Source organism: Bombus huntii, unplaced genomic scaffold (genome assembly GCF_024542735.1).
Source record: "Bombus huntii isolate Logan2020A unplaced genomic scaffold, iyBomHunt1.1 ctg00000141.1, whole genome shotgun sequence".
In the NCBI taxonomy this organism is placed as follows: domain Eukaryota; kingdom Metazoa; phylum Arthropoda; class Insecta; order Hymenoptera; family Apidae; genus Bombus; species Bombus huntii.
In genome coordinates this window covers 1-27,579 of record NW_026099386.1, presented here as the reverse complement: position 1 = coordinate 27,579, position 27,579 = coordinate 1, and the positions used below count along the sequence as shown (strand labels likewise).

Here is a 27,579-nt window from a genome sequence, read left to right as displayed (position 1 = left end):
ACGCAATTTACATAATCTAGATGGAACAGACGCTTTTCAAGATCGCTTGTCGACTCATTTATGTTTATAATTTTCAGGAGAAGAAAATCTAAACCTTGAATATATTCAATTCGAATATGTACTGTAGCCTAAATTCGGGTCTTTTTTCGGCTTTCAACGATATCGATTTTGTCTCGATTGACCTCCTGCCGGTTTACGTGCTTTTATTCTTCCTCCTTCTTCTTCTTCCGGTGTCCAATGATTCCTTTGAAAATCGACGCGGTTCGTACCGAAGCGTACGCTTCCGATGCGGAAAGTACGCGATCGAAGCGCGTGGCTTCTGACCGGAAGCGTAGCCTTGCAAACGCGATTAGATTGCATTAGCTACGAGACTGAAATTAAATCTCGAGTCGGAATTGTATTTAATTTTCTTCGGGAAGTTCGATGCCGGAATCGAAAATTAGACGATTGAATAGGGATTCCTAGTTGATTTTAGACGTCCCTCTTCCTGTAACTCCCACCGAACTTGCATTGGGCGTTGTTCGCAGGCTTGTCGTGCGGCAAACCGTTTCGCAAGAGCTTATTTGCATTTCCTCTAACTGCGGTTCGCATAAGACGCGTCAAAGGAATATTGACTACTATCTATTAGGTCAGATTTTTTCACTATTTTCTGCTTCTCGTAGGATTGTAATGTTACAGTACCGGTAACACGAAGCTTGATCTACGGCAAATAATAAAATATCTTTGAGATTAAAAAATATAAAGATTTGAAAATTAGGACATTTGAAAGTTTGTGCTTACTCGACTGAATTGCTATTAAGTGACGTTTAAAAATTTTAATCACAAGGTTGAAAGTAATATAGTTGGTAATTCTAAGGAACACCTATCCTCAGATAGATTGGTATACACACGCGAGTCGACCGTATTCTCCGGAAATGAAAACAACTACATCCCTGGAACCTGGAACACGTGATTTTCCGCATATCCATTAAAGCAACATCGGTCAGTGACTCGTCTACGGTGCAGTCGCTAGACTCAATTAATGACCACGTTCTGGTCGTAAATATAGAAAAGGCAGCGAGATATTTTAGTTTGTTGGCTAACTGGGCTGAGGTTGGGTCAATGTTTCTGTGGATTTCATTTACCTCTTCCGGCCTCCTTATATTTTCTGAATTCTTACAATTTCCGAGATACCAGTTCATAGCAAATTGATTCTTATTATGGCGTAGGATATAGTAAATCTTATTGTCTAAAAATACAGGAAAAGATTTCATAATTATTATTTTTTTTAACATTTTATTCAAGCGTTTCTTAAGACATTTGTTCAAAGAGATGTCAGGTTATAAAAAATTGAATCAACCTCCCCAAAGCTCCTTAACCTCTTGTTATTTTTGATAAATCAATAGCATTACGCAATATATACCGTGTGATTTCCCTAGACGATCTAGTAGCACTCTTTTTTACAACCTTCTTTCAAAACGAGAAACAAGAAGAGGATTGACCAAATATCATTGTCATCGAAGCACAGAGACGCTCCGGTGATTCTTATCTCCATTCATCTCTCCGAGTGAAACTATTTGACGTCGCCTTGAATAGGCTCAGACAGTTTTGTCGGGGGTCCGTGTCGTCGCCTGTAGTCAGCTCGCACGATCGTGAATGGAAAGACTCGTATAAAATCAAAGGGCCGACAGACTCTTCCTGCTTAGACGAGATCAACGAGATCTCGTTCAATAGAGAAGTTACCTTCTCGACCGCCGGCGCCGTATTACCCTTCAAAGTCACCGGAAAGTCATATAAGCCAACCGATGCAGCCTAACCTTTATCCTAGCCTAACCTAGATAAAATAGGTTTCTCTTATTCCATCTGAATTTCTAAAGAAACCAAGACTTGATTTCAGTCTGGTTAAAAGCTTCGCTCGATTAAAGCTGTTTTTCAAGCAATAACCTACTTTGTGAATTTCATGCACGCGAATCCAAGTATGTATGCGGCAGAAATGAAGCTTTCGTGCATGTCTAATTGTAAGTTGATGCGAAACAATGCGCATGCGCCGAAATCCCACCACTTTGCGGACCCACATTGTGCCTTTTATCAAGGCGCCTTGTTTGTTTACTCTTCTCGAGCTAATTCTTCACTATTATTATCTACATTATTTTCACTGGCTAACAACTGGTTGGTCTGCAATTGACGAACCAATACAAATTTTTCGTTACGTGCATATATTCGAAAGAATTCGAAATTAAATTATCATGTATTACGGGCAGTTACGATAGAGTGACACAAAGCAATCTGTGTTTGAATGCCTCCACTCGTGGACAATATCGATATAACCTAAATGCGATAAATCGCGAACGTTTGATTCGACTCATGGGAAATTTACGCGTTTTTGAATCGTTCCGAGTCGCACGCGAAATGCAGGTCAGAGAACCGTCTAATATTTATTGTTGAGATCGTGGGCTTGATCTTAATGGCGCGGCGGCACGCGATTCTTTACCAACTATGCTCCTTAACTCCAGCTCTCGACCTTCTTCCCTATTCAACTAGCTCGAGCAGTGAAATTGACTCTGCATGCCTGTGATTTTGGCAGGGAATGGGAGTCGAGTTCGTAGTGAATGCACATTGTGTATACGTGTTTTAGGTGGTTTGTGTGAGTTTGTTGCGGAGATTCGAGACATTTATTTAACCTCTTTATCATATTCGAGCCTGTGCGATATAACCATATCTTAAATGTAATAAGTTTTATTTTTTATTGCAAAGTTCTTGAAATATATAATGCACACAATAAGTGTATAATATTTTTTATATATATATATATATATATATATATATATAAATTATATTTAAGAAGTTTGGGATAGTTTAAAGATGAAATAAATTGCTTTTTAAGTTTAATCTCTTACTCTCGACGAAATCAAGTTTCTCTGGAATTTGGTGGAGTTTAAGATTTGATATCGGTGTCGTAGGAGTTATGTGACACTTTAAGGTGGAATAAATCTAGCGAGGAGTTTAAGGTGCGGCAAAGGAGCGTGGAATGTTGCAATAGAAATTTATTGCAGTGTTAGTGCATTGGTAGATTGATCAAATTTACGTGTAGCGTGGGTAACCAATGGTAAATATTTTGCAATGTGTATAATTTCTCAGTAATCTGAGGTTTATAAAATCTATCGACAACTAATGGAAATTGTTGATTTAACAGATCAATTTTAAATTCCTCGTTAATCTAAATTTTTTTAATCCTATTTACAGCTAAACCTTACGACGAAAAATTAACGAAGTGGAATAAAAATGGCATTGTGATTCTTCTCGTCGTGTATCGGTGTCACATCAAATTTAAGAGACAGTTTTACTTGCGGATGCTGCGTGTTACGTTGGTGAAGTCGACGAAAGCGTAAAATAGGAGCTCGTCCGAAATACACTAACGCGGAAGGTTAAATTTAACGCAAAAGGCCGAGAAATTAGTCTAGAACTCGAAGTTTCATTGGTACGACGCACTTGAAACGCATTCAAAGAGGTCGGCGACCTCGAAAGGGGATGAACGCAACTGTTTCGTGGGAATTTCTTATTGTGGCTTATTTGGATGAAGCTGCTTTAAAATCAGCGCTGGATTCGTCTGTTTTTTGCCCGGAAATCATAAAATGTTTAGGCCAGGCGACTCCATGTACAGAAAATGTTATGTCCACTTTTTACGTCCGTAGAATTCAACTCTTTACTACTATGCACTTCTTCTCCAAAAAAATATCGCGTTTCAATATTAAAAAAAGTTTCAATAATATACTATCCATTAGAAGAATGATAACATGATAACCTTACAAATTATTAGTATTAACAAATTCTTATTGTCGTATAGAAATGCCAACTATTGCTTCGGTAAAACAAACAAAGGAATTTTACAGGTAAATTTTACAAATTACAAGTCATCTTATAACGCAAAATACGACGTGTAAAATTGTCTCAATTTATTAATAGTATTAATAAATTATTATGATAAAAGATGCAGGAATCTTAGCCTCATGAGAAATTAGAGATGAAAATTAAAGATTAAAGGGAAAAGATTAATCACTGGTCCTCCTAAAAAGATGCAGTCCCATGGATGGATGGTTGTGCGAGTATTAAAGCAGCGCAAAACCGTTCCCCGAATTCTCATCCCGGACGTCGTACGACCAAAGACAAAAACAACTCACTCGAGGGCATTGCGGAGAGACATTCATCGAGGACACAATAGTATTATTCCAGGAAGTGCTAGTTCTTCCTAGATTCCGGTTACAATGTTCTTAACGCGTGGAAATTAGTCTTGACCAGGAAACATCTATAACGGCATGTATTTTCTGCCGTGATTGTAAATCTGTTTGGAACATGCGGTTTGTCCGTTAATCTAGGCGCTGTTGTTCAATTGAGTCAATATTATTTGTTGGTAGATTAGTGTGTGCAAGAGCGCTCTATCCATTATTGACCAATTCGAGCACGTATTGGTAAATTTCACACCGGCAATTACGGTGAAATCGTTCGTGGTCGCTGGAAATTAGCAGTATCGTTTGCGGTCGTGAGCTGATTGACACTGCGTGAGCGGGGAATTATGTGAAGCAGCTTTGCTTTGTCGTTTCATGCATTTAATAGGTTTGCGGCGGTGGACAGAGTTTGTAAAAAATGAAGACAAGGTAGAAAAAGATTATTTTTCATTTTTTACTATTAGATTATTTTCAAAGTGATCATTTCAGTGAAATATGATTGACAAAAAATAAGATCTATAATTGAATCATTATAGAAAATAGAATAATATTGATAATAAAGAAATAAAAATCAATTATAGAATAACATATAATAATAATAATAATAATAACAACAACAACAACAACAACAACAACAACGACAACGACAACGACAACGACAACGACAACGACAACAACAACAACAACAACAACAACAACAACAACAATGTGGATAGACTTTATGTTTACTTTTATATGTATAATGATACTGTTTGATCCTTGAATTAAAGTTAAGATTAACGTTGCGATTATGATTATCCTTTGTCTGACTAAATATATTTGAAGTATCAATTACAGTAGAATTTTTGAAAGATTCTTGGCTGTTAAACAAAAAACTGGTTCCTTTATATTTCGCTCAATTATCATAGAATCGTGAAACTGACTTTCACTTCAAATTTTGTCTGTTTCAGGAGTAACAAGTACCTGCAAAAATCATCCATCAGCCGGATATGTGCTGTCGGAGGGTTTTTCATTAGCATTCCCGTCTTTCTAACTGGTAAGAACCAATTCCTTCAATTCTGTCAACTTTAACCTTTTGAAAGATACTAGTACATAAGTTATACGTTTAATTTTTCTTGAATTCAGGCATGAATCTAAAAGATACTGTGAACTATCTCTGAGTGTATGAAATCAGTTTAGAAATCCAATGGAAATAAAGTTAATTTTAACGCCGAATAGTCATTATTTTTCTTAGAAAAATAAAAAATGATCGTCTTTTAGAGAAGTTTTAACAGATTAATTTATAAAGAGCTGAAACAGAATATTCATGTCATGCATGAATACGGCTGGTGGATGGATCGAGATCTAATCTAAAGTTTACGTTGTGTCATGCTAGTTTACACAGCTATCATTCGCTCGATCGATCGTTAAGCTGTTGAACTCGATTCAAGACGGACATTTTGACTCTGTTCAGAAGAAAACTGCGTTTTAATAAATTTGACGGAATAGAAATTATGATAGACTACAATGTTTTTTTAATTATATCATAAAATTTATTTATTTTTTTTTAATGTCATGTTAGAAACTTCAAATACTGTCCAAAACTTCGAACGTAATCGTTTTAGAAATTTGTAAATTACTTAACGACCAAAAATATTGAATTCTCTATTGTCTGAAGATAGATTCTCTATAATTTAAGTAATTTATTCGTCGAGAATTGATATATAAAGACTTAAATAATAAATTAATTGAAAAATAATTTGCAACTAGTATTGAAAATTTCAATTAAAAGCATATGTATATAGTTTACGCTTCGAGAATTATATGTATTGAGAATATGTATTTGCGCCGATTCTTTGTCCCGCTTGTTATGGCATACGTGTTATAATGATCCTCTAACAATGCTTTCAGGTATGATATTGTATACATTCATCCAGTTTCATTCGACGCCGGCAATCGTTACGTCGGTTTTCATAGGCCTTGGCATCGTGTTTTGTGGATGCGCAATGGTCCATAACGTCTTCGTGTGGCAGAGGGTAAGAACATATCGCTATTAAAAAAGAAAACGAACACGTTCAAACACGTCTAAATCATCTTTTATGTGTATTTTACCCGGAAATCATTTTATCGTGAAATTTTGTTTTTCAGAGTTACCATAATTTATCTGGTAGAGTTCATAAAAATTTTTCTGAAATCAATTGCAAGCTTTTAGGAAACCAGGATTTTTCACATTTTTAAGAAGCGTTATAATTATATTGCGGATCTTTATACGTTCGTGCGAAATTGAAAAGTACGCAAATGGCGCAAAATGCATAAAATGCGCTAAAATATACGTATATAAGAAAACAAATCTCTATTAAAATTTTATTTCTTTGATTATGTTCGTAAAACTACAAACTTGTATAAAAATACGCATTCTAGTTATAAATGTTAAAACATTCGATCTAGTCCTTATCACATTCATGAAAACCTCCATTTAACCATTCGTTGTATCAACAAACATTCATATGCAAAACTTACCACCTACCACATCCTCCGCGTATTAATATAATCCCCTTTTATAAATTATACACTTTAGAATGGACTGGTTGGGTCAGAGTCATATAAGCTTACAAGTTCTCGAGGAGTTCTACCGAAGTTACATTTACGTTTGCATAATTTCACCGAAAAAGATACTCTGTAGAATGACAGGTTCGTTTGTTTATGTGATCCGCGATCGCAACTATTTCAAGGGGATTTTATAAATAACCATACACACGATATTCAGTGTATTTTCGTATTCTCGTTTATTTTGGGGAGATTTGTAAAACTGTTGAACAAAATAATTGAGTAACGATTATATTTGCCGAGAAAAAGTCTTTTTCTCTGTACCCCTCCTTCTACTTCAAGCATGTAGTATAATAAGACAATAAGATTGACAATGGCTGAAAGTAATCCAAAAGAGTTTTCACCATGGTTATCGGTAACGAAAAAGATTTGAATCATCTTTAATACTTATTCGTAACTAGAATCATTTCAACTAAAATGTAAATTCTTATATTATAACTTTTTTAATTTGTTATGGCCCCTGACTACAACCTAACCTATCATTCTTATTTCGTAGGAGAAGACGAATGCCGTGAAGGCGTTAGCGCGCGAACAGTGCGAAGCGGCGGTACAGCTGCAGCGTCAGCAGCAGCTGCAACAGCACCAGAACCAGCCCCAGCTACAACAGCAACAACAACTACGTGGCCCGTTAACCATCCACCATGCTGGCTGCCCAACGAAAGTCGGGCCCGTGACGAACCAACTAAATACCAGCCACGCAACGCACGGCCGAGCTGCACAGTACCAACACTATCATCACCATCATCATCATCGACACGTGTCAATGTCCCCACCGCCCTTGTTGCTCTCATCGCCAGCTCCGATCGCGGCGACGCACAATCATCTGAACGTGAGCGGACACAGAAACGTGGTTACGCCACCGGATACACCAGCAGATAGATCGCCACCGAGTCCTGGAAATAAGCTAAATAGATCGCAGCATTTGCCACGGGAAGCAACCGGCAGCGTCAGTCCTGGTCTTCCGGCTGCCACATTGGATCTAAGTAGCGCAGCAACCACCAATAGTCCGCATGAATTGTCCACGTTAGTTTAGAAATTTGGTCCGAACATTATATCTTCACATAGGATTGGAGATTAATAGTTGATAGTTAATTTACACATCGATCTTTTTATTTGTAAATTGGGTCGTGGTTTAGAGTTGGTTTGTAAAAATTCGGTCCTAATTGTTAAATGATGAATATTGATTAAGAATAATAGGCATTGATGTACCAATCTTTTTTTAACTTATATACTTGAGCACACGCATTGGAGATTTCACTTTTATTCAGTGAAACAGCAACTTCATTACTCGCTTATTCAATACGGCAATTGCATATATTTCATGGACATTTTAACAATGTTTTGAATAATTTCTAACGGTACAATTGTGATGAAGTGAAAAAAATCGTGATAAGAAACAGAGAGAAAAGTTGCTCGTTAATGAATATTGACCAGAAATAAAGTAATTTCTAAAGAATATCCCGAAGACGTCGTAGATATTACGAAAGGAATGATTAATTTATACCCGCGTGTATCTTGCCATTACCATACTATTATTATTATTATTATTATTATTAATATTGTTAGTAGTACTCGATTACATTATTATTAATATTAATATTATTGCCTTATTATTATTAATGTTATGGAACCTCTAGTCCTAGGTTACTTTCGCTGCCACGAAAGGATAAGATTTTCGAACTTTTTACTATTACGTGTAATTCAAGTTTTCCTGTTGCGCATGCGCAGTAGAAAGAAAGTTAGCGGAACTCAAATCTCGAACTATAGAGAGTTGAAAAGTAGTAAAAGTAAAAAAGCACGAAGAACATTTGTATTTGTGCTGGATTAAGTTTGATAATTGAAAATTGAGTTTGATGATAACATTTTTTTCGTATTCGCTTCGGTAAATATTAGTTTTATTTAAAATTGAACAAAGCATTTTATGTTTTTCAAATACGGTACATAATCGTAATATCGAATTTTGTAAACTGATAGTAAGAAACTCTATAATTCGAGACTGGAACTTTGATCAAGTTCACATTGAACGTAAACTGACTTAATTTTGTTATTTAAGCGTGTATACTATACGTGTTTGTTCCTTCTTCTCTTGTGCGCAGGCTATAGCTTAATTACTTCCAATAAACGCAGTTATATCGAATCAATGACCGATACAAATTTAGATATTAGGATTATTTAAACAAGAGATTAAAAACTAAAAAGTATTGTTTTTATACTGCATATGTACATATGCAATATGAACGACAGTTTGTGTAATAATATGTACCCCTCTTCTTAGTTTACTTTTGTATATTTTGCGACATTTGATATTAATTTTATGAGCAACGTACTTACACTTTATCTTTGTAATTAAATGTGAAATGAAAGAAAAGAAATGACATGAGAAAAGGAAATTCGATGTACGAGTATATACGAATTGACGGAATTAAAATTTAACGCTATATTTAAATAGAAGACGTGAAATATCTTGTCATCTTAAAATAACTTCCTAATAATCATTCCTATTCTTTTACATAAAAACATTTTTCGACTGTAACTTAAGAAAAATGTCTGCTAACGTGAAACGTGCCAGAAAAAATTAACAACTTCCATTAAATTGGCAAATTTCTCATTAATATCGTAAAACTCGCGTTTACAAAGATCAGATCAGTGTACATAATATACAAAACAAATGCAGAATATATAAATATAGCACATACGTTCTGAATTATATTCGAATTGGGCAGGGTAACCAAGTGAAAATATGTAAATTTCACGATGTGTAATGTACACTTTATCGAACTTGTAAGTAGTGTAGAAATAGAATATTTTACACGTAACAAAATATACAAACGACAATACACAAGTTAAATTATTTGTTAGATCCATGTATAACAAGCATAGTACAAAAGTGTTTTAGCTTTATGTACTGGTAATTATGAGAAATACCAACTTAATAGATGTATTTGGTATGTACCTAGTTAAGAAAACAATAAATTATTCTGAACAGATAAAGCGTTTAGTAGCTTGTAAAGTATGAATTTTCGAAAACGTAAGTATTTTATATCTAAGTAGTTAAGAAACGCGAGCAAGGGAAATCAAACAAAGGAACAAAGTTTTTTTGTTTAAAAATATTTAATTTGTTGTTCTATTATCCGAGGTTAGAAGCGATAATGTACAAAATCTGAATAAATAAGATTCCTCAATATTATTGAATTTTAATTCTAGGGTAAAGTAATATATCCGCATATTTTATTTATATACAATATGTATAAATAATGATGTGATTTGACTAATTTTGTTGAAAGAATATTTGTACTTTTTACGTAAAACTTCAGTCTTTTACAAACTTTCTTGTAATTAATAAACCAGTAAAAACAATATTAATAAAATCTATTAAAATTATAAACAAACTCATAAGTTTTAATTTTAGTCCTTAAAGGTTGAAATATTTTGCCCCAATGTCGAGACACTTGTTTCAATCCAAAACATTACTATACTGAATCGATAATGTTGCATGTGCCACGAAAATGATGATAGTGTCAGATAACTTGTTGTGAAACGAAAAAGCATTGCATGTACATTTCTGTTGTTTTGTTGACCATGAGTTTGATGATCTTTTAAACTTGCCCACAGCTAAGAAATCAAACAGTATATCTAAACGAAATTAATTTCAAATTATTTTTTAGGTTCTAAGCTTTTATCTAATCTTTCAGAAGTTGCAAAATTTATTCCACAAGAGTCTTTTTTATCATAACCAAGTACACATCTTAAAACCATTTAAGTCTTCCTTAGTAATTTCTTCTTATCTTTAATAGTAACGAAAATAATTTAGATGAACGTTTTAAAATTGACACCCTGTATATTAAAAATAAAAGATATATTTTCTTCATAATTGGATAGGCTTTTTACAATGGCAATGTACAAATATCAAAATTGCAATTATACTATATAACATATGTATATATATAAGCTTCACATTTAAACACAAGATTCTTTATTATATTTTTTTAATACCAATATTTTAATAATTATAACAAGGGTTTTTTAACAAGAGATGTATAACATTGTATACAAATTTTCAAAAACCTATAGATAATTTCAGTTATGCTCTTGCATCATTAATTGTTGATGGAACTCTTACCTCAATTCCATCTAGTTCCTTAGACATTACTATTTGACAGCCTAGCCGTGACCTGAAATTAAATATTATATAACTGAATATGTCAATAAATATATTTATTGCTATACAAATTAATACTAATACACAATAAGATTTCTATTTATCCATTTGAAAATCAACATTGTAAATATGCTAATTCCAACATAGATTCGTAATGATTATAGGGTCATAAATAAAAAACTATGAAAATTTATTATAATTTCAGTTTCGTAGTATTCGTAGAGATAGCGATTTGAAATTCTACATTGAGATGCAGATTTCGAAATACCCAATACTAACCTGTTTTTACATAAATTTACAAAGAAAAATTCACTTTATAAAATATTAAAAGGTAATAGAATTAATAATGTGAATGATTTGATACTGATTATTATGAACTCACGTATCTGTTAATTCATATGCTAAATCCAACATGTCTAATTCTTCATCTGTTGGTTTGTCAGGAAGTGCATCATAAACTTCTTTCGAAAATATTAAATGGCACGTACTACAAATTAATGTTCCTTCACAAGCACCTATATCAATTATATTTTAATATTACAACATACTTATATAATAAAGTATCAAAAGTTAAAAATAATAAGAATATTAAACTCGATAAAAATGAAAATTTTCAAATATTTTCTACCTCAAAATTATTTATTTTAAATTAAGTAAATTATGCTTCTTTAAAACATACCATATCCATCTAAATCAATTTCATTATTTACTACTATGTCTAATATAGTATCTCCAACTTTCCCTTTTGCTTTGATTCTCTCTCCACTTGCTTTAACAAACGTTATATTTACTCTGAAAATAATATTTATGAAAGATAAAAATTATCTCAATATAATTATTTTCCTTATTTTTTGTGTTTCTTCAATTAATCTTCTCTTAATTATACCTTAATTATATGTATCACTTATGATAATAGAAATAATTTAAAAATAAGATATACTTGTCTTAATAATACATAAATAAAATTCGTATATCATATATTTATAACAGTGTTATATTTTTAGTTGTTCACTGTCAATGTTGTTCTTATTAATACTATGTTATTTTTCTAGATGTTATACTCCTACAAAGAGAAAAATTTCTTAGACATTATTATTAGCATTATTATTTTGACACCAATTTTATATTGGAAGGTAAGTACTGAAATTCTATTAAAAAAAGAAGGAAAGCACAAGAAAATTTGTATCACTTACTCTTGTTTTTCTGAAAGTGGTTGCGTGGTCGATATTCCTCTTGTTGCCTGCAAAAAGGGTAACGTTGTGTTGCTTGTATATTTTGAATAATTTGATGCAATACCGAGAATTGATCTCGAAAATTTTTGTAATTGATTTACTAACGCCATTCCACTGTCATAAATATCATGAGTATGGGACACCCTGACCGAACATCAGATAAGTATTGCGGAAAATATCAATTGTAGATCAATTGTACTTTGTACAGAAACTTTCACGGCATTCTTCGGCTGCTATACTGCCGACGTTCCTTTACTGTGATAGGTTATAAAACGGTTCCTAACACAAGTGACGTATCTCTACCGGACACGTGCTCTTCGGGCCACACGTTTTATGATACAAGACCAGCAAAATGATCAATATGTAATTTTACATATCTTACATTTTTTCCAAATGAAATATTGTTTTTATTAAACGTTTAAAACCTCAGGCAACATTTATTTCATCTGATTTCAGTTTTACAAATATATATCTATAATACATATCTGTATAAATTACGGTCTGGTTATATCAAACAGGGACCGACACTCGCTAGGGAAAACTGCCCAAAAATTGAATCGTAAAAACCAATATGAAAGACAACAAATTTCTCGTTCTGCGGAACAAATAGAAATGAGCAGAGTATCTTTATCTTTATCTGAGACATTCAAAGCGTATCACGCATACGCTAAACCTGAAGAAAACTTTCTTGTCTTCCATGTTCATTTTTCCCTTTTCATTTCCATATAGAAGAAACCATATAGAGGTTTCTTCTATATTTATTTATATGTTCGTGATTGATGCTATTGACAACATACAACTAAGGGGAAATACGAATAGTAATAAATAGATGTATAATTCATTATGCAATTTTATAGAATTAAATCTTATTTATCTTCAGATATAAAAACTATATTTACCAGCTGAAACACTAACGCATATGCAGTATAATATAATCTACTTAACAATCTCGTTTTAGTTATAATATGTGATTAATTCTTTTGCTATTTCGCTATAAACAGTTTTTTGTGCATACAATATTTTTTTATAGTATTCTAATATATTGTTAGATATTGTAAAGAAAGTAAAATACAGTTATTGAAGTGTGGGAACATTCAATGTTAACCTTGCTTCAAAAAATAATCTTTCGAATGAATGGGGAATAGATTTTTAGTATTATAGTTGGTATAATGTCATCATTGTTTACAATGTGTTAGAGTTAAAGAAATGAGACAAATTAATATTTCAGAAGCAAATTCAATATTTAAATATGATATGAATGATGATGATATGAATGTTCTTTTTATACGAGGAAATGGAAACGTATGTATGGTAATGGAAACGTAATGGTTTTAACATTATTTTAGTACAAGATCTTAGCATAATAGTAATTAACAGTATCCATTACCTTTTAGTCAATTTTTGAAAAATGACATATATGATAATTTGCAATAGTTTGATAATAAAATACTTGTATCGATATTAATAACGTATAATTTGCTATCTCAAAAGGATACAGACACAGCCAATGATAATGTTTGGGACGATAGTGCATTAATAGAAGCATATGATAAAGCAATAAATTTAGCAAAAGAAGAAGTTATCAAGCGAATGGGAATGGATGTTGGAAATTCTCAACCGAAAGAAAACCTACAAAATCTTAAGCAGCCTAAACACGCAAGTAAATTACACAAGGTTGTGATTTTGATAGAATATTACAAATTTGATACAGAATATTATTAAATATATTGATTAGGAAGCAAATTATTTTATTTTGCTATTTACTTATATTTATTTGTATACACATCTTTTCTCTATAGAAATGGATCATAGGAGCACCTTGTCGTGCAATATACTCAGAGGATGGAGAAATTTATGAAGCTATAATATCAAAAATTTACGAAAACAATGGCACGTGTGTTGTAAAATTTGTAGGTAATACCTTTAGCATGATGGTTATGTCAATTAAGAAATGTACTAAAAATACATATATATATATGAAGTAAAGGCTTTCGCATAGTCTATCACAGTGTCATTCAGCAGGTTCTTAACTCGGCAGGAGTACCTGTCAATGTCTATGGAGAGACCCGTGGGATATAGGGTCATGAACCATAAACATGCATGTTACTTATTGTTCATTATTAGCTGCTTGGAATATAATTCTCCTCATTAGACGAGTGATTATTACTACATATATCAAGGCAAACATTTATACATATACATTTATGCATGGGAAATTCTAGTACATTGCCTGTAAGGACAGTAACTGAATGTCACTCAGCCATTCTATTAAATGACAAAAATTTCTTTTACTCTGTGTTTAGGCTATGGTAATACAGAGAAAGTCGAGTTGAGTTCTCTTTTAGAATCAGAAGGTTTGCAAAGTCAAATAGCACAACAAAAGAAAGCTTTGGAAGAGAAATTCAATGAAGAGAACGACGAGACTTGTGAGACTAATTTTTCTACAAATGTAAATTCGAAAAAATATAATGTAGAAAAAATGGATTGTGCACATCACTTCATATCGGGACCATCTTTCAATTCGATGACTGATATAATGCCACCTGCACCTCCTTTACCACCATAATTAATGGCCGAGTAAGTACAATTTAAAAATTCTAATGAAATGCTGAATACTTCTAATATTAATAAGTAATTTGGAATAAGTTTAACATTTTATTTGGAAAAAAAAAAATACGAAATTTTAATAAAATGTACTAGATTACCAGATAATGATACAGACGCACTTTCAAGTATGTTGATGTCATGGTATATTAGTGGTTTTCACACAGGTAATTATTTCATATAAGTATTTTATTGTATATTAAATTTTCAATGGACTATGTTATTTCTTTTGTAGGTTATTATCATGGTTTGAAACAAGCAAGAAACAATCAAGAGAACAGGAAGAAGTGTTGATTATATCAATTTTTTCAATAACAATATAACGATAATATAAGATATAATAAAATATAAAACTCATTGTATTTATTTACTTCAATTATTTGAAATAAAGAACAGCTTTATTTTCATATAAGACTTTATTTTTTTAAAAATAATTACTAAGATAAGAAAAACTAAAAAACATATTTTTGATAAAATACACTCACATATATATGTCGGGTTATCATTAGGATTTAAGGCGCGTAATGATCCTTCGTTTGAATTAGCCATTGTTTTACGAAACAGAGAATATATTTACGCGAATAAACAAGATTTTACAAAATATTATGAATAATGAGTTTAATAAATAATAAGATTAACAAACGATAAGTTTAACTAATAATTAGATTAAAGATTAATAAGTTTAACGAACAATAAGAGGAACGAATAATATGTCTTACGAATAATGAATTTAACGTATAATGAGATTAACGATCGATAGGTTTCACGAATAATGAATTTAATTAACGCTATTAACAATGTTCCGGGGTTCAAACGAATCCACGGTCAACGGGATAACTCTTTACTATGTGTAGAATAATTTTAAACACAGAATACAATTGCTGAGACACTCGGTAAATTGCTCGATGTATCACTTTCCAAGGCGATCACACGAATGAATATCTGATGAAAATCTTTTTCGCTATCCGACTGCATTTGTTTGTTATATGCTCGCTGGAAACATCGAGAAGGTTCCAATCGTTGTTGCTAGGCAATTTCTGTCAAAAGTTTGTTGTATACTCTTTGGAAACATCGAGAAAGATTCAAACGCCGTTACTAGGCAGTTTCTGTCTGGAGATTGATTCCTAATACAACGTGTGTCCCATTATATCGACATCTCTAAAGTACAATTCTATGCGATTTCTAGGGAGAACAATACAACCGATCCACACCTTCGTCAGGCAAAACGTTTATCCCGTGACCGTGGCTACGTTCGGCGACCAGTTGTCACCTCGAACTCACTTTCGCTTTCACAAATATCAAACAATTACAAATGACAATTGCTTAATTACAGTTATGATAAAATCTAGGCTAAAGCATTAGAAGGCTTCCTCAAAATTGCAAAGGGAAGGCTCCGGTTTTCCTTTCATCTCCGACATATATAATACAAGGATATAATACAACCGAACATTTTAAACTTAGCCTATAGCGTGTGCGCGCACACACACGCACACACACATGACACACACGACACACATGCGCGCACACACATGCACACACATGCGAATGATTTCTCGAACGATAATCCATTTATTTATATTTTTCAATATCTGTCATTACGATTGCGTATTTATTTGTTCCGCGTATCATATTTATCTATTTGCATAACTGTAGGTGACATTTTTTTTAACAATTTTGCTAATATTTCATAACTTTTTAATTCATATTTCAAAGTGGTAACAGGTGTTTCTTTCTTTTCAAGTCTCCTCCATATCGGGCTTATTTCTAGTAGCCACGCTTGCTTACAAAGCAATTTTATATCTGCACAAGAATATCTTTCAGTACATTTTACTATGTGGTTTACAATATCTGTATTTTCTAATAAGTGGTTGCTAAGGTATAATTTGAATATACCAAGTCGAGCAACTTCATTGGGTAATGATACGTATATTTGCTTTTCGAGACGCCTGAGTAAAGCTGCATCAATGCCCCTAATAACATATTTACAATAAATATTATCGTTCTATTATACTAATAATAATGAAGGAATACTTCAAACAACACAATAACATATTTGGAATTTGGAGAAATATTACGATATTTTCTACTTAGAAAACATTGAAATAACGTGATATACGTACCAAGGGGAATTAGTTGTAGCCAGAAGAACTACATTAGAATTCTCATTAGACACTAATCCATCCAATCTAGAAAGAAGTTCTGATCTGAATCTCTTTGCAGGTTCAGACAATATACAGTCTCCTTTATTTGTGGCGATCCAGTCAATCTCGTCGATAAAAATAATTGTAGGCGAATGACTATAGGCAAGTTCAAATAAAACCTGTTCAGTTTAACAAATGTATTATTCATTAAATATTATATTCGAAATTCCTTAAATTCATTGCCTCATCGCGAATATGATATCATTTCGTTTTCCAAACAACTATTCTATTTATATATAAATGACGAAAAATAAAAATTTTATACCTAGAATCTCTCCTTCATAGACAAAGGAACAAAGAAACTTACATAGACAAAGCAACTTACACGTATATACTTCTCGGAATCGCCTCTCCATTTGCTGACCAATCAGCTGGCAGTTATGTTAAAAAAGGTGCAATGGCATTCTGTCGCGACTGCCTTCGCTAACTTCGTTTTCCCTGTTTTGTATATTTCTTGTAAACACGTACAGAAATGAAAAGAATACGAGTATCTTACCTGTACCAGGTGGGCCGTACAGCAAAATACCTTTCCATGGGGAAAACGGGCCATCAAAAGAGATAGGATACTTAAGGGGATACACAACGGCCTCCTTAACAGCGGTTTTACATTCTTCTAGGCCTATAACGTCATCCCAATGTACATTTAATTTGTTTACTACGATCTCCTGTGACGATACAAAGATATACAAAGATAAAATGGCGTCTTCTCTATATTAAGTAAGCGTTACGTAATTTGATATTTGAAGCGTTACCGAAATCACGTCATCGTCGATATACGTTGGACGATTTATCGACGGGAATTTTATCGTTTAAAAGCTTTACGATACGTATATTAATCGAAAATAACTTACGCATGAGACGTCCTCAGCAATCTTTCGTAATTCCGTATTATCTGAATAAAGCTTTTCAATGCATTTCAATATCTTCGATTGCATGGATTGTTCCATTGGGACGTTAAATAGCTCTTCTGATGAACGTCCATCACTCTCATTGGGGAATATTGACGTCACTGTCATTGCGAGATTAATATGATTCGTATTGTCATCAGTTATCTTCTGCTGTAGATTCGTCTCTTTCACAGGCTCACTTCTCGCTTGTTTACTAAAAGATTTGGCTTTTGTCTCAATACTTCTACAAACACTGGATCATATTGTAATACGATACGTTGAATTTGATACGTTGAATACGATACCGTTGAATAGGATACACGTTGAATACCGTTTAAGTTTAATATCGTTAAATAATTTAAATTCTTACGTTTTGCTTGCATTTGTCACTTCCCTCGTCATTTCCCTTCCAGTTATTTTCTTACACAATATGGGATATTTTTGAAATTTCATCTTGTAATAATTTTCATACTCTGCAACGATAATTTCCAAATCGATGTTGTCGCAGACCCGATGTTCGGGAGACAGACGAGCTTCCCGGAATAATACATCGCTAATGTCTATATACCTAAAAAAATGTAGTTTTTAATTAATTATAGTTTTTAACTGATTAAAAATATTTTTCGCAATGACTGAACACTATAAGATAACCATCAAACAACTGTTTTATCTCTAGGTAAGACGGGCAAAAGAATGTATTTACTATATAAATCCTCGAAGATAATTTCTTGTCTTCTGCTCTTTAATTTCCAATTTTTAGATGGATAAGAATAATTTGAATTTATATTTCATATATTTGTTTATAACTAGTTAATCTACATTATCGATTGAGTTATTCTTAACTACTGAATTACCGATGTCGAATTTTCAAATTTGGTTTCGCCTTCTCTTTCCACGATGTCCACTGATTTCTATTTCGATTGGTCACTGACACTATTCAAGAGAATTGGAACTAGGAATATATTTTAATTATAATATACTCACCCATTGTGTTCCAAATAATCACATACAAGGTATAATATGTTGCGATGACGTTCCGAAATACGACTCTCCTCCTAATATAATTATTTTTTCATTACAATAATATAAGTTTTTTCATGTAATTTTTTGTTACATTTGCGAATTCAACGAGTTACACATGATTTTTCATGAAACACGAACGTTAAAAATATTTGATACAGCCTAATTATAAAAATTGTTAGAAGCAAAAGTCATAGATACTATGTGCGAGTATCGCATGAAACGAACAGCTATTAAGAGAACTGCAGCAATATTACAAATCAAATAACAAAACACACACGTCTGTGACGTGGAAATTCTAAAATCTAAAATCTAAAATCTAAAATCTAAAATCTAAAATCTAAAATCTAAAATCTAAAATCTAAAATCTAAAATCTAAAATCTAAAATCTAGAATATTCCTTACCTTTTTTCGCAGATTATAAAATATCTTATTCATACTACCTTGCATCGATAAATCACCGTTCATAGTGACACTTTCAAATCGCCTATCGTTTCTCAATGGATACGAGAATTTCCGTTTATTACTTTAAAAACAACCCGTCCATTACGTTTCTCTTAAAAAATTCTTTCAACTCCGTTGAAAACCGTGCATCAAACAAGAGACAAACGATTTGTTGCCATGGAAATGTTTGGTTCACACATAAGCAACGCACAAATATAATGATAGAATAGCTGAGTGTGTGTACTGTATAGTAAGATGGATGCAACATGGAAATAGAAAGAGAACACCATGTATAGATACTTCCTGTCCTTGTTTAATCAGGCATGCACACTAGTGGACACTGACGCTGCTCGTATACCGCTGTTACATATTTCCTGTACAAGCGCGCGTCGTTAGACAAGGACGGAACATCCTCTCTCTACTTCTCTATCGCGTTTTTAGTTCGCTCACGCGCTCTGTACTTATATCTATTACATTTCCACCATAAGCAGCGGCCGTGCAGTGACTTACAAAAGTTCCGAACGGTTCCATCCTGGGCGGACGGTTAATTGCGTTCGGTACTTCGAGACAGGAAGGTGAGTACAGAATCGCTCCTCTTAGTACTCTTATTAGAAGTGTTATCATCGAATAACAGAATCGCTCCTCTTAGTACTCTTATTAGAAGTGTTATCATCGAATATAAGTTTTTTCAATAAATTCTTATCGTTTTACAATCTTTCTAGAATACAATGACGTCAGCAATCGATCATTTTCGCGAATTTATTGTAAATTAATTGGGGGAATATCTGGAGTTCTTTATCGGTTTCGACTGTAAAATCAGCAACTATTCGAATTTTTCATTCATAATTGTGACGTTTTCGACTCTTCCGTTGCCAAGACCCCCTTGAGAGATTTTTGGCACGTTCCATCACCCTTGTTAAACGAGTGCACATTGGTGGATATATTGATTTTAAAAACCAATACGTGAACGAGGTTTATTATCTCACTGGAACAAAGAAATCCGTTTTATTCGCGAATTTTCCGTGTTTCTTCTTAATTTTCGTGAGTGTCTGGTGCGGAGCATTATTTGAATGAACTTTTCATCGTTCAGATTATATTTCGTTTAAAAAGATTGAAATTGATGTCGAGAAGAAATGAAACAAGGTGCTCGGGCATTCCATCGTTTCCCGGGGAAAGAGAAATATGAAAAAAACGGTCGTTCTTCCTTCTGCCATTTTCGTCCATTACCAAAATGGTATGACCCAAATGTCCCGGGCCGTGAATCAATCAAGCGAATTTTGAATAATTTTTGAATAATATCCAGTTAATAATTTGTGAAACAAATTAATTTCATTTTATTGTTGGAAACAAATTAGTTGGATTTTTCTTTCTTTAGCAGTTTTCGCCGGAGTTGACCTGACGTGCTACTTCAGTTTCCATCTTCGCTTCTCGAAACTTCCAACGTCCTTGGTGTTGGAGTCTCCTTGTCCAGGTGAGTACATAGCTTCTAGATACTCGTCGCTGTTCATCCTTACGAGCCTCTCGAGCTTTAGTTGTCAATTGTTATCGTTAAAGGAAGAGAAGCTCGCGACAGATGTTATCGAACAAATCGTTTCTTCTCGAAAAGTTCGAACTTGTTCGTTGCGTTTGAATATATATGGACGGACGCCATTTTTCATGACATCTTCATGATTTGTCATGTCGTGAGTATAGCTTCTGACTACCACATGTTTGTGATTTAACCACTTGTGAAATTTGACCACTATACCGTGATAGAAAAATATTTCCAATGAATTATAAATATTTTACATTGTGAATTATAAATATTTGTTACAAATTATATCGTACTTGAGGTGAAAATGAACCATATATCTGCTTATGGAATACGAGGTAGTAAATCATTCGAAACATAATAACGATTAATTAAGCACATATACAATAACGTTTACGAATGAATATTGCGAATTATTGTATGGCTTTAATGCGGTATTTAATGTTTTGATTGCGGTCTTTGAAATGGTATCATAGGTGCTGATTAATATCGCGCGAAAAAGGAAAGACCAGTGGTTAATATTGCAGGTGCACCAGTGCGTTGCGCTCGTCGGGGGTGGTTTTGACGCCGGTGCCGAGGAGAGACGCAGAACGTGTTCGATCGACCCGCGAACGTAGCCCGTGCTCATACTGCGACAGAGTTCGTTTCAGTTAGGCTCAGTCGCTGTTTGTCCGTCGACAGCGTATAGTCGCGTCGGCCTACGATTCCTTTTTTCTTCTTGTTTCTTGCGAACTCTCTCGCAACAGCCGTTCTATACGTACGCCGCCAGTATATCGCGTGATCATCGTTCCCGTTGCTTCCCTTACCCTCTCACGTCCTTCGAAGAAGACCACCCTTTGGTTTTTCCTTGTTTGGAGGGAATTCATCGCTCGGACACATGGACTGCGAAGCACGAGGGTTGATCGAGGCATCAGCGTGATGTACTTTTCAGGTTTCATATTTTCTCTATGATACTTTCTAAGGAGAATTTGAAAGATATACATTTTTAGGAAATAAAGGTTTTTATGGAGTCATCGATAGGTTAGAATTTAATTAACTCTCTTATAACAGGTATTCCAATTTTTTAATATATAAATTTAGTTTCCTCTATGGTGTTAGAGAACACAATGCGGGCATTTTATGATATAACGAATATATTCGTATATATTTTAGTTTATTCATTCGTCAAATTTCCCTAGTAGGCCGGCCTGCAGCTCACATGCAGCACTTAGTAAAAATTTGTTTTGTTAGAGGTTGGCTATTCTTCTTGCTATAAGAATATCGTGAAGTCGTATCATATGATAAAGCACCTTCTGAAAGCTAGATGCTCGATAACGAGCCTAATGATTCTCGGTAGTTTGTAATGTCAAGCTTTGAATTGGCGAGATCGCTCTGCTGTCAAACGGCCGTCCAGCGGCGACCACATTCTTTAACCACGTTCAAGGGGTATATCACGCTACAGAAACCATCAAAGGGTTTGCAAGTTAGTTGCCTTTTAGAAGTGGGGCAGTTGGTTGTTACATGTAATCCGTAGTTGCTGGCTGTTCTCCTTAGTCGCCATACATCATAGAGACGACAGTTATAGTCGCCAGTTGTCCTTGCTAATGGTTGCTTGTTGTCGCTAGTTAGTTCTCGTTATCGTTATGTATTCCATCAATCACGCGAAATTTAACGTATGGGAATTTATTCTTCTTTATTCTTTCTGTAGGGAGATTTTTTAAGACGAGGAAAATATAGAATATTTTAAGACGACGGTAAGGTTTGAATTTAAGTAACTGTTTTATGATACAACAAAGTGGAAAGACGATTTAATTTTATAAAGTTTAGGGTAATTTTTTAAAAAACTTCGAATTTAAAAGATTCAAATAGATATCTTAAACGTAATTAAACCCTCCATATCGTAAGAAATTAAATGAAACTGCGCAACAAAGTTGATACATTTAATGTATTATTTTAAACATTTATTTAAAAACATTTATTTAAAATTTAAGTGTAGGCGTCGACGCGCGCGCGCCATTCGAAGCATTTGTCAGTTCGTTACATCTGCGGTAAAAGTTGTAACTACGAAGAAGCTTAACATATGGTGCGTCTCAAGACGACAGTAAAAAGTATTAAGAGATTTTTCGAGATTTTTCTTTTAAGTTTCCAAGTACTTTTCTATTTAACTTCTTTTTTTTTTTTTTTGTTGCATTTTCTAACAATATTCGATAAATAGAGACGAAATATGACAGTTCTTAGTTCGGGGATTTATTGGTTCGAAAGTTACTTGAAAAGTGTTTCTGGAGTTCGTGCGGTTAATACTTTTAAACTTTTACCGAGTACGACTTATTCCGTATGGCTGGACAAATCTTTGTTGATACTGTAAGCGTAACTGTAAGCGTCCGGATATTGTCTTGTGGAGATAGAAAAATACACGAAGTATTGATTGAACTACATATTTTTTTAATTCTTTTTTAATTCTTTTAGTTCTTCATATATTGATAATAAAACGATATTCCGCTACTTTGAGCACAATATAGTAATGTTTAAATAAATAATAAAATTTACGCATTTCGTCTTCATGCGTCGATAAGAAAATGCAAAAAAAGTTAAAGAAAGATGTATGCGCAGACGCGAAGTTTAGTCAGCAATAATATTTAAAACCTCTAAAATATATTGTACACATTTATTTGCAAATAAGCTCAATGAAATTGAACTGTAACTGTGTTTCCAATAATGTCTTCGATGTATTGCTCGCCATTATGTCGGATTAACAGCTCTAAGTGATCGACCTTAATCACTAAATGTCGGCCGTGATTCAGTGGTATAGCTTTACATATGACGGACATCGCAGGCGCTTGTAAGACGTCCATTGTGAAACGTTTCCAATAGCACCGTTTATGCACCGTTTATGTGATGGTGAAATCTGAATATATATATCGCTGAAATATATATCGCTTATCACTTGAGTCTGACACGATCGTTTTTAAATAGAATCACAATTTTTTATTCTTTACAAAATCAGTCTTTAAAGATTATGTGCAAATAAAATAGATAAATAGATAAATGGTTGTAGAAACTTATAAAACAGATATTACAAGTATATCTAAATAAATGATATATTTATAAATTGTAATATTTGATCTAAAGTTTAAATAAATAAAAGAGATACTCGTGACTTACAATAAACGTATTTTTTTTCAATTTTTAAACAAAGCAAAAGTGGATAACAATTTTTCAAAATGTAAAAATCAACACAATGGTTGGTTTCTTTAATTAATCAATAACGTTTAAAGTTAATTAATGTCCAGAGTGGTTTGTACATTTTGTATTTCGCCGTATTTCAACGTTCGATGTGTAAATAGAACTTGATGCCTGAAATATCGAAAAAATAATTAAATCCGATCGTTCCGTCGAATTTGCAAATTGTATACTCGTGTAAAATCGAGTGCGCTTGTGTATGCTGATACGAAAAGTGGTAGTATATTTTTCTTTTTTCGATTATCGTTATCACTTTTTGTGTGGAAAAATTAATTCCGTGAAATGGAAGTGCAATCAATACGGCTTATCCTTATCACGAAATAATAGCACAACGACGGTACATATTGGTATTGACGTCAGCTTCACAAAATTTCTCGAGTATCGCGGTCGACTATTTGGGTTAAGAATTCATTTTCAAGGTTTCTACAAGCACGAGTATCTTATGGATATGAAATTTTCAGTGTACATTTAATAACCATATTCCATATTGCATGCTGCGGTCCAAGAAAAATCCGCAGTTAATATTCTGCTAATCCCTGCTGCTTTTAAAGACCATAAGTAGTCGTCCGTAAGGTTTAAAAGATTTCGAGTAGATTTGTATTACGTATTTTATCTTCTAATTTTTAAAGAGAGGATCGTGTTTAATTAATTGAAAATGACGAAACTGTAATGGGACATTATTATCAAATATTAAACGTGGTTCCATTGGGTACTTTTATGGTCTTTGCGAGATATATATGCATTATACGTTGCTATTGGCAACGCGTAGCGATGAACGATGGAGAGCAATACCTTCGTTATCTCGTCTCGGTTGTGTACATATCAGTAATGCACAGTACTCGTACTAAATATCTTACAAATTCCATACAGATTTTCAGATTAGTTTCGAATAATACCAACACGCCCATGATAGTCAACCACTATGCATAATACACTCCTAAAATGTTTCTACAAATATATTTGTCCGAATATTTTTGTCAGCTACTATATCCTAACCACGATTTATTAAACAATATATAGATTTAAAAAAAGAATATATAACGATATTACTTGTTTAGGCTAGATTGGTTTAACTTGTATAGTTTTAGTAACTGTGTAAGATCAAACAAGAACTTATCGTTAGTTTGGCGAGATTTGATTACACGAAGCAACATAATTGCTTTGAAACTCAGGACAGAAAAACAATGTCAACCGGTAGACGCGTTTGTCTGGTGAACGTGTAACGCGTGAATAATAGATAGCGACAATCACGCGAACGCTAGTTACAGCTGACTTGGCTTACATTGTAGCATTCAAACTAGAGTATACGAGCCGTAAGCACTATTGAAAGTTCAAAGGCCGACTAGTGAGCTTCATCCTATCTCATTTTTTAATCAGGCGATGGATCGACGAATCGTATTGATTTCGAGGATTATTATAGTTCTGTGGAAATTTTAAAGCGCGGTTTGTCTAATCTTGTCTCGTTAGCTACAGACTCTTTGGCGAGCAGCCTGAAACTTGATCCAGTTTCGAGAAAATGAAAAATTCGTTTCTTCTCTTTGCTTCCCTGTTCCTTCTTTCCTCCTTTTTCCCTTTTTACATCGCGTTAAGACCCGTTAAATAATATTGACTGCCGTGGACGCTGGCTGAGAAGTGCACTTTATAACTAGCTTTAAAATCACTGACGTCGATGAGGACAAAGGTAAGTTAGAGGGTCATTTATCTGAGCTGGTGTTATTCGACCTGAACTCTGCAGCTTTTCACAGTTTCTTTCGTTTTTCTTTTAAGAGCAGAGATGTTAACTGGTCTCTTGTTACGTGTAAGAAAGTACGTGTATGTACTAAAGCTTATTTATCACCAATTGGTTGCTCAAAGTCGAGATATACATACCTATATTATATTAATACGTTACAGAAGATTACGCGTTAGTTAGCTTATGAGAATTTATAGTGTGTCACAGATCACAAAAGCAGAATGACTACTTTTTCATAAACGATATATGTATATGAATTGAAAGTTTAACTATTACGTCACATACTTCTCTCGATAAACGTCGTCGAGTGCATATTGTTAAAGAATATTAGCCATTTGAATTCAATAGTTTCGAAGATACTAATGCTTCTGTGAAGTTTTTGCAGGCTGTTAATTTTTTATTCAGATACTACAAATTTTAAATAACTTCGATTAGAAATAAAAATCACATTACATTAACGCGTAGAATGTAACGTAACGTAGATAATGTAAATATAAATTATATTACAAGGAAACAATACGGTAATTGTAGGTAATGTGAAACATTCTGGTTAAAATTGCATCCTTTGAAGGCTAGGACACACAGTACTTACGAAGTAGATTAAGTAGCAAATGGGGTACTTAAGAAAATTCATGTTGTCATTGTTTAATAAACATCTTCAGCTAATAGCTTTCTGCAAAAGCTGGTTTAAGTTATGCTAGCTTATTCCTTATTAATTGCAATTATATTGTTCGTATCTCCTAGAGGATTAACAATCCATTTTTATAATGGATAATAAAAGTAAATTCCTATTAGGTTGTCCCAAGTTTCTTTCGCTTTATAAAGAAATGACAGTTATGTTATTCTATATTATTTTATATTAAATTGGAAAAGTGCTAAAATATTTGATAAAAATGTTAAGAAATTCTGATATTGATTTAAGCGTATCGATTTATCTGCTCTTCATATTTGATCAAACAGAAATTGTTAATTATGATTTCCACTTAAAAGCGGATTGCATATTATGAGGATAAATTATCAAATTCATCTCTAATATACACATTAGAGAATCATTCATAGCCGTAATCCTGTTTACCGCTAACATTCCTGGTACTCAATCATTCATTAGGAGACTGCTCTAGCCGCACAGAATACACCTGTAAATAATTAATCGCCATTAATATTCCATCGACTTTTGAAAATCCCTCATGTGATCTATTTCATGCGATGAGAATATGTATAAATTGAGATTGTGATCGACCATCCTCAGTCGGATAAATCGAGTGATTCAAATTATAACACAAAAAAAAGTTAAAACTAGTTACATTATCTTTTTTCAATTTTTATGTATTATTTGGCGGAAGAAACTTTGGTAATTAGTAAGTAAAGTTCACCTCCTTAATGTTAATGATTTTAATATGTTATTAAGCTCAAAGTTCTAAGGAATTTTCTATATATATATACATATACATAACTGTGTGCGTATATATATAATATACGTATAACAGCCAAAGTTCAGCTCTCAAGTGTACGCAAAACTTTTATGTTCATTTTACGCTATACCAGTATGTTTCATGAATTTGTTTGCTAACAGTATCGAAACAAATAACAAGCAGAGGACGAGCTATTCATGAATTTGTTTTGCCAGCGTGTACGCTCCCAATATTTTCTATTTGAGAAAACATACTTGTTGCTATTGCAACTACAAATATTTTTACAGTCGACGCTTTTGCCGTGAATCATTGGCTAACATGTAAAATCGAGAAAAAACATGGTTTATTGT

The 27,579-nt window shown here is 33.2% G+C and overlaps 4 protein-coding genes and 1 long non-coding RNA gene across 12 annotated transcripts; 3 read left to right on the top strand and 2 right to left on the bottom strand.

The window, feature by feature from the left end:
* Window positions 1–2,823: 2,823 nt before the first annotated feature.
* On the top strand, window positions 2,824–4,002 carry LOC126877280 (uncharacterized). The gene is made up of 3 exons (XR_007694893.1): window positions 2,824–3,085; window positions 3,223–3,869; window positions 3,968–4,002. It is a non-coding gene; the product is annotated as an uncharacterized LOC126877280 (long non-coding RNA).
* Window positions 4,003–4,583: 581 nt separating this feature from the next.
* On the top strand, window positions 4,584–8,383 carry LOC126877269 (dual specificity tyrosine-phosphorylation-regulated kinase 1A-like). Its single transcript, XM_050640096.1, has 4 exons — window positions 4,584–4,631; window positions 5,153–5,238; window positions 6,093–6,217; window positions 7,285–8,383. The coding sequence occupies exons 1-4, from the start codon at window positions 4,621–4,623 to the stop codon at window positions 7,819–7,821; spliced, it is 759 nt and encodes a 252-aa protein (XP_050496053.1). The 5' UTR covers window positions 4,584–4,620; the 3' UTR covers window positions 7,822–8,383.
* Window positions 8,384–10,625: 2,242 nt separating this feature from the next.
* On the bottom strand, window positions 10,626–12,436 carry LOC126877274 (adrenodoxin-like protein 2, mitochondrial). Its single transcript, XM_050640108.1, has 4 exons — window positions 12,141–12,436; window positions 11,627–11,739; window positions 11,330–11,462; window positions 10,626–10,960 (listed from the first exon to the last, which is right to left on the bottom strand). The coding sequence occupies exons 1-4, from the start codon at window positions 12,287–12,289 to the stop codon at window positions 10,870–10,872; spliced, it is 486 nt and encodes a 161-aa protein (XP_050496065.1). The 5' UTR covers window positions 12,290–12,436; the 3' UTR covers window positions 10,626–10,869.
* On the top strand, window positions 11,888–15,195 carry LOC126877271 (survival motor neuron protein-like). Of its 4 annotated transcripts, none has more exons than XM_050640101.1 (5): window positions 11,888–12,080; window positions 13,671–13,853; window positions 13,979–14,093; window positions 14,483–14,950; window positions 15,019–15,195. In XM_050640101.1, the coding sequence occupies exons 1-4, from the start codon at window positions 12,000–12,002 to the stop codon at window positions 14,743–14,745; spliced, it is 642 nt and encodes a 213-aa protein (XP_050496058.1). In that variant the 5' UTR covers window positions 11,888–11,999; the 3' UTR covers window positions 14,746–14,950; window positions 15,019–15,195. The 4 variants fall into 4 exon arrangements, with proteins under 4 accessions (XP_050496058.1, XP_050496061.1, XP_050496060.1 ...); XM_050640104.1 differs by lacking the exon at window positions 11,888–12,080 and adding an exon at window positions 12,423–12,542; XM_050640103.1 differs by lacking the exon at window positions 11,888–12,080 and adding an exon at window positions 13,439–13,481.
* On the bottom strand, window positions 15,181–19,533 carry LOC126877265 (katanin p60 ATPase-containing subunit A-like 2). 5 transcript variants are annotated; one of them, XM_050640079.1, is made up of 9 exons: window positions 19,297–19,490; window positions 18,856–18,926; window positions 18,726–18,782; window positions 18,242–18,439; window positions 17,836–18,124; window positions 17,481–17,649; window positions 17,292–17,422; window positions 16,904–17,103; window positions 15,181–16,753 (listed from the first exon to the last, which is right to left on the bottom strand). In XM_050640079.1, exons 1-7 carry the CDS (start codon window positions 19,357–19,359, stop codon window positions 17,352–17,354), a joined length of 918 nt encoding a protein of 305 aa, XP_050496036.1. In that variant the 5' UTR covers window positions 19,360–19,490; the 3' UTR covers window positions 15,181–16,753; window positions 16,904–17,103; window positions 17,292–17,351. The 5 variants fall into 5 exon arrangements, with proteins under 5 accessions (XP_050496036.1, XP_050496035.1, XP_050496037.1 ...); XM_050640078.1 differs by having other exon boundaries at window positions 17,310–17,422; XM_050640080.1 differs by having other exon boundaries at window positions 17,310–17,422; window positions 17,836–18,115.
* Between the last annotated feature and the right edge of the window lie 8,046 nt (window positions 19,534–27,579).